The 6,061-nt window shown below is 50.2% G+C and overlaps 2 protein-coding genes across 2 annotated transcripts; one reads left to right on the top strand and one right to left on the bottom strand.

Annotated features, from left to right (window-relative positions):
* Positions 1 to 1,540: 1,540 nt before the first annotated feature.
* Pmar_PMAR014254 (amino acid transporter, putative) lies at positions 1,541 to 3,686 on the top strand (the record flags this gene model as incomplete). The annotated part of the gene is made up of 13 exons (XM_002774692.1): positions 1,541 to 1,593; positions 1,640 to 1,740; positions 1,787 to 1,868; positions 1,913 to 1,985; positions 2,069 to 2,155; positions 2,201 to 2,342; positions 2,475 to 2,542; positions 2,583 to 2,672; positions 2,721 to 2,867; positions 2,914 to 3,055; positions 3,112 to 3,218; positions 3,270 to 3,380; positions 3,426 to 3,686. The coding sequence occupies 13 exons, from the start codon at positions 1,541 to 1,543 to the stop codon at positions 3,684 to 3,686; spliced, it is 1,464 nt and encodes a 487-aa protein (XP_002774738.1).
* A 1,502-nt stretch (positions 3,687 to 5,188) lies between these two features.
* Pmar_PMAR014253 (60S ribosomal protein L15, putative) lies at positions 5,189 to 5,962 on the bottom strand. Its single transcript, XM_002774691.1, has one exon. The coding sequence runs from the start codon at positions 5,926 to 5,928 to the stop codon at positions 5,311 to 5,313; it is 618 nt and encodes a 205-aa protein (XP_002774737.1). The 5' UTR covers positions 5,929 to 5,962; the 3' UTR covers positions 5,189 to 5,310.
* Positions 5,963 to 6,061: the final 99 nt, after the last annotated feature.

Genomic DNA, 6,061 nt, shown 5'->3' with positions numbered 1-6,061 from the left:
GGTGACGGTGAGTACTGCTTTCAACCAACCGATCCTTCATGTGATGACTCTGTTTACCAGCCGGTCTCTTGCCAGTGTGCTCCATCTGTGAGGATGTCTGTGATGATCTGACGAGCTGTCGAACCTCAAAGTGGGGCTCCTATTGTAAGAGTTGGCAGAATCCTCCTGTTTGCTTCGGTATTCTCCAAAAGGCCGATGGCAGTCTGTGTTTCGAGAGCACAGAGCCTGAGTGTGCTGGCACTCCTTACCCCTGCCCTAGTCTGTAGTCACCATTGCCAACGAGCAATCCCTTCTGATTTGTATGACATATCTCCTGATATGCATTGCAATACTGACATTCGTAAGTCCTCTATTGAGTTATCGATCTCTATTATTCTGTTATGGCATTCGCTGTGTTTTGTTATAACTATAGGGTGTGTCCTGCAATATTCGGGAAGGATGAAGAGTACCGATTCTCAGGGGGAGGGGCAGGGGTGTAATTTCTCCTGAGGAGATTCTCCTCGCAGCTCTCCCGTTTCGGTGTGTGACAACAAGCGACTGCGCGGAGGAACCTCCGCGTGCGCACGTAATGTGGACCTGTGGTACTGCAGACCATAGGAACTCTTGCTTTCTTGTCCGCTTGACATTCCTTAAACTAGACCTTTGTTGGCTCGCCTATCGATTAGTTAATCTATTCGACGTCACGTCACCTTCTGTGTGTCACGACTTTGGATTTGCTAACTACTTGTTTTGGGCTAGTTCGGTTCCCCATCCGAACTTTGCTAACTAAGAGCTGTATTAAGTCGACCTTTGACCCAAGGCAGCCCTTGCGTTCACAGTCTACTGAAGAACCAGCAAACGATCTTGGTCACTTGTAGTTCCTGCAACCTCGCGAACTACAGTAAGAGCGTATGCGTGCATCGTCCCCCATATGCTGTCACTCTCTCACTGATTATTGTCCACTGCAGGGAGAAAGTGAGGTCAGCGGGGCTGGCCGTCGGCCCTATTGCCGAACAGGGTGACTCGTCGGTGAGGCCAATGTTGATGTCGTCGGTCCACGTCAGCCGAATCCGTGTGGGTCTTGAGCCCCGCTTGTCCTTCACCAGACGCTTTTCCGCGCAAGGAACCCCCATCGGAGTCGCCGGCAAGCAGCAATGATAACAAAAGCAATGCTGCCGATCCCAGCTTAAGTTAAGTTAAGTTAAGTTTACCAAGGATGGTGCGCCATATTGGCGGCTAGTGCGGCTTGAAAGATTTTTTCCATACTCACAACTTCATCTGGCTTGATATCTAATGCGTCTTAGCGGTAGTTTCAGTAGCGAACCTCCGCGTTGTTAGCTCTCTGTCGTCGCTGCGAAAGATGTTGCAACGTTAGTTTGCGGTATCCAGGCATTGTGAACGCATTAATCGTACAATTCGTCAGCCTCTTCAAGAGGACCTCTTAGCATTGCGTCCACCAAGAAGCTACACTCGGTTTGGTAGTTCGAGCTTTAGTTTTGTGTCCTCACGGCTTCAGCCGGTCCGCCCCCAACTTCATCACCAGTGTGTGTTTGCTACGTATATGTTGCCCGAGAACTGTACCGTGAATGAAGAACCGGCTGCCCAGGCCATTACGTAAGACTGCTTTACCCCTTGGCGAATATACCGGGAGTATCCTCAGGCCTCCTGAGTCCAACATCAAGAAGCCTCAAACTCCTGTTAAAACGCGACGAATAGGATTGATCTCGGTCATTGCGATTGCCTACTTCAACGTTTCCGGCGGTGGAAAGCCTCCCTACCTTCAACGGTTGATGGTCCGCTGTATCAGGTCCTTTCGGTTCTGAGGATATCTTCTCAACAGGGGGCCCTTTGTTGGGCATCATAGGTATCTTTGCTGCGCTCATTTTATGGTATGCCATTAGTAATCACGACTACCCCATTGAGATGACCTCAGGTCTCTGCCTATGTCTTTCATGACGGCAGAATTGTCTAGTACTTTCCCAAGCAATGGTGGCTACTCTTTATGGGTGAGCACAACATGATTTGTCAAAATCGTTCGGACGAAGCGCTTGCCATTCTGCCGAATATCATAATCACTATGACGGTGTAGGTGAAGGTCGCCCTCGGCAATTTTTGGGCCTTCCAACAGATGTATTGGTCGTGGATCGCTGCAGCAGTAGACGCCTCAGTCTATCCTGTGAGAAGATCTTATGTTGAGCTACGAATATACTGTTTCCACTAGGTCCTCATATACGATACAATAGCTCATTTGACTCCAACTACTCTTGGTGCACTCCCCTGGTTCACTGCATGGCCGATCAAGGTGGCGATCAGTGCCGTCCTGACAGTTCCCATGCTCTTCCCCGTGGAGACAACAGGCTTTGGTGATGCCGATTCGCTATAGTTGATGAACCATCGATGATGTTGGTGGCCTGAAACCCCACAAATGTGGTTGTAGCTTATATGTTCTTTACTACCCTAGGATGATGCCTATGGTGTTGACTTACTGCTCTCAGGTATGCTGGCGATGACTATCTTCATCCTCTTCCCCTTCGTTATTGTTGTTATTTGGGGTCTCTTCAAGGTACTGCCTCCATCTAGCAGTGGTGGTATACTTATGTTAGGCGGACCTGTCAGTGCTGGGGCAGACTCGACCGCTGAGAGAGATCGATTGGATCAACTGGGCAGTGGTGTGTTTCTGGAGGATGACGGGAGTACCTTTTCGTGGCGTCATCGTCCCTCCAGTTGATTACTGTCTTCAGATGAACGCTGTATCGACTGTTGCGGGAGAAGTCAAACAGCCTGGGCGGACAGTCATCAGGGCTTGTCTATGGTGTATGGTCATTGTTACAATACAACACATCGCCGTGCTTGGCGTATCTGCCGGGCTCGGGGATGTGAATTGGAAGGTTCGTTCCCGTATGCCACGAGCTCCTTTCATACAGTCCTCCTTAGGACTGGAGTGATGGCTTTCTTGCTGTCATCATCAAAGATGCCTTTGGTCCAGTGATGGGTTGGTGGATAGTGATCGTGGCAATAGTTGCTAGTGCTGGCCAATACATGGCGGACATACTCGAGGCCAGTTATCTGTTATTCGGTGAGGAACATCAGCTCGGTCAGAATCAGAAACTCCAGGCATCATCTCTTCATCAGGCATGTCGCGGTATGGATTGTCTCCAGCTTGGCTCGGTAAAGTCCACAGTCGATTCGAGACTCCGTGGAATGGCATCTTCTTCCAACTCTTCATCGTATCATGCCTGGTGACTTTAACATCAGAACCATCCAACATTTACCTCAGATTGCCTTGGCAGGTTGCAGCGGACTTCAGTGCGATTCTGGCCATCAACTCCTTTGTAGCTGTTCTTGCAGCCCTGCTCCAGTTCGTTTCCTTCCTCGTTCTGAGGCGGTCTCGACCAGAATTGGTAAGCCTTCGGTTCCACAACTCCCGCTAGTATATCTCTCTTTAGAACCGACCTTTCAAAGTGCCAGTAGCGTCCTTCTGGCTGATCTGCGTCCTCACACTACCCACCCTAGCCTACGGTTGTTTGGTCGTCGTTGTCACATTGATGAATGGATGGTTGCCTCTCACACTCAATTCTACAATTTTCACCATCGGACTTGTATTCGGATACGTTTCTCTCTGGCACGCTAACAAGCGAGGGCGTTTACAAGATTGGGAGGAAGAGGCCGATTATGGGGATGACGAAGTCCAGACACGTTCGAGTTGATACCGGTCTTTGGCTGGTATGCAATTCCCCTCTTGACACACTCCGTTGTTGCTGCGATTTTGCTTATCGCTTATGACGTGTACATAGTTGTTTACCAACATATTGTAGGATGACGCTTTCTTGACATTTTTTTTACGGATAGCAAGCCACTTACCCCCCGGTCAGCAGCAGTGGGGGCCTCAGTTACGTTTCATCGCCTATTGGTCTCGTTCTCGTTACTTGTAGATGGGCGTCAATGGCTGGTCTCGATTCAGGCTGTCGGGACGCGTCGGTGTCTGCGTTCAAGTCCTCGAGCTGCAGCTGCCGGACTAGCATACTATGACGACGTCATGGCGTGATAGATTGTCATTGACAGTCAAGTCCAGACCGAGGCAAGCGAGACCTCTTCAGCTGACATCCAAGCTCGAGGACGAACATACAGGACACGAGAGAATCAACCGCAAGAATTTCATTATAGTTAAATGAGACCGGAGAGGGGGATGTGGGGGTCCTCGAAGGAGACATAAGCACGCAGATAACGAGAACTTGATATCAATGACTATTCAAGGGGTCCGATAAGCAAAGCGGATCATAGCCGATACCACCCCACAGGGGATAGAACGTATGATGGGTATCGCCAATCTGATGGCTGTCTTCGGGGAACTCTGCAAGTAGCTGACCGGCACTCAAGACAGTCATCAGACAGACCAGGTGCTCGAGGAACGGATGCCTACATTCGACGAGGATCGCGCCATCCAAAACCAAAGGCCAGTTCTGTTCGACGTCTCGCACACACAAGGAGTCCGCTGCGTGTCCACAACTTTCCGACAGTTCAGACCCTCATAAAGGCATTCTTCAGATCTCCATTAGATCTGATTCAATTATGACTGGGGACGCGGCCTTGATCATCTCCTAAGACCTCCCCGAGCTAGAACATGCTCAGTCAATGCAGCTGAGGAAGCAATAGTAAGGACACTCAAGCTGGCACACATGACCGCCTCGGAGAGCGTTCAACCCGTACCTGTATCTATCTCTATTGAAAGCCAGAGACAAGGAACCACTCGCAAGTCACAGCAAATGAATCCTATTGATCGTTCTGCGTAACTAAAGGCGTATAACTGACGTCACTAAGGAGCACACCCATCAGGGAGTAAGACCAACTGAGTAACGCGATCAAATGACGATGAACGAGAAGAGACCGCAAGAGAATGGTCATTGGTCTATCTAGTGGAGTTGATCATGACGGGAGGAGATCCTCAACAAGAGCAACTTTGACTGGACCTTCTTCGACGGTCTTACGAGAGTTCATAACAACACGAATATATGCATGAGCTCACGAGAATCGAGATCAGACATAACGCCAACTGCTACACTACACTGCCAACTTCGTAAAAGACTACTCAAGTGAAGGAGACGAACTATATTGTGTACCCTACGATATCAAATGGCCGAATACGACACTTCCAGCGAATTGACCACGGGTGTTAAAACACGATAGACTCAGACAACACAACACTGCGATGTTCCCAAACACTTATATCGTCTGCTGTAGGGAAACCAATAACGGGCCAAATGAAGTAATAGCGGCTGGAACGGGAACGATAACTGCAATGCGTCATCGATCCAGCAACAACGACTAAGACATTTATCGGAACCTCTTGAGCTGGAGAGTCTGGCGTCTCTTCCAGTTGGCGCGCTTCGAGGGGCGAACCTTGGTACCGAAGTGGGAACCGCGCTTGTGGAGACCACGGCTCTTACGACCAGCACTGGTGAGACCACGGAGCTCACGGTGCTTCATGGTAGAGTGAGCGATCCAGTTCATGCGAGGGTCGTTACGGATGGCGTTGTGGAAGGGATCGACCATGATGACCTCGAAGAACTTGAACTGGGCGTCCTGACCAACCCAGTAGGAGTTGAGGACACGGAGAGAACCACAGCGGCGACCAACACGCTCCTCGGCAATAGCGCGAAGAGACTTGGTAGACTTCTGCTTGTTGACACCCTGATGGACGGGCTTACCGTAGACGATACCCTTGGAGACGCGCTTCTTACGGTCACCCCTGCGGATGCGGACACGGTAGATAACAACGCCCTGCTTGGCCTTGTAGCCGAGACGACGGGCCTTGTCAGGGCGAGTGGCCTTGGAGGCACGGTGGACAGCAGGTAGCTGACGGAACTCCCAGTTCCTGACGCGAATCAAGAAGCGCATCACGTCAGATTGCTTCTTGTTCCAGATCTCAGAAAGGTACTTGTAGGCTCCCATTATAGCAGATTGAGTTGGGTGACTTAGTCCAAGGGAAATAACAGCCAATGAACTACGCAAATCGATCAAACGCACTAGCGATAATTTCGTGGCGCGTGACGCAAAATTCCATCAGAAATCTTCTTGTGTCGGG

This window comes from Perkinsus marinus (assembly GCF_000006405.1).
Source record: "Perkinsus marinus ATCC 50983 genomic scaffold scf_1104296957858, whole genome shotgun sequence".
Taxonomy (NCBI): domain Eukaryota; phylum Perkinsozoa; order Perkinsida; family Perkinsidae; genus Perkinsus; species Perkinsus marinus.
Note: the sequence above shows the minus strand (reverse complement) of the source record. Positions and strands in the feature narration are given on the sequence as shown.

Bases quoted from the DNA above. Each gene is read 5' to 3' on its own strand.
- Pmar_PMAR014253 (XM_002774691.1), bottom strand. From the start codon at position 5,928: ATGGGAGCCTACAAGTACCTTTCTGAGATCTGGAACAAGAAGCAATCT.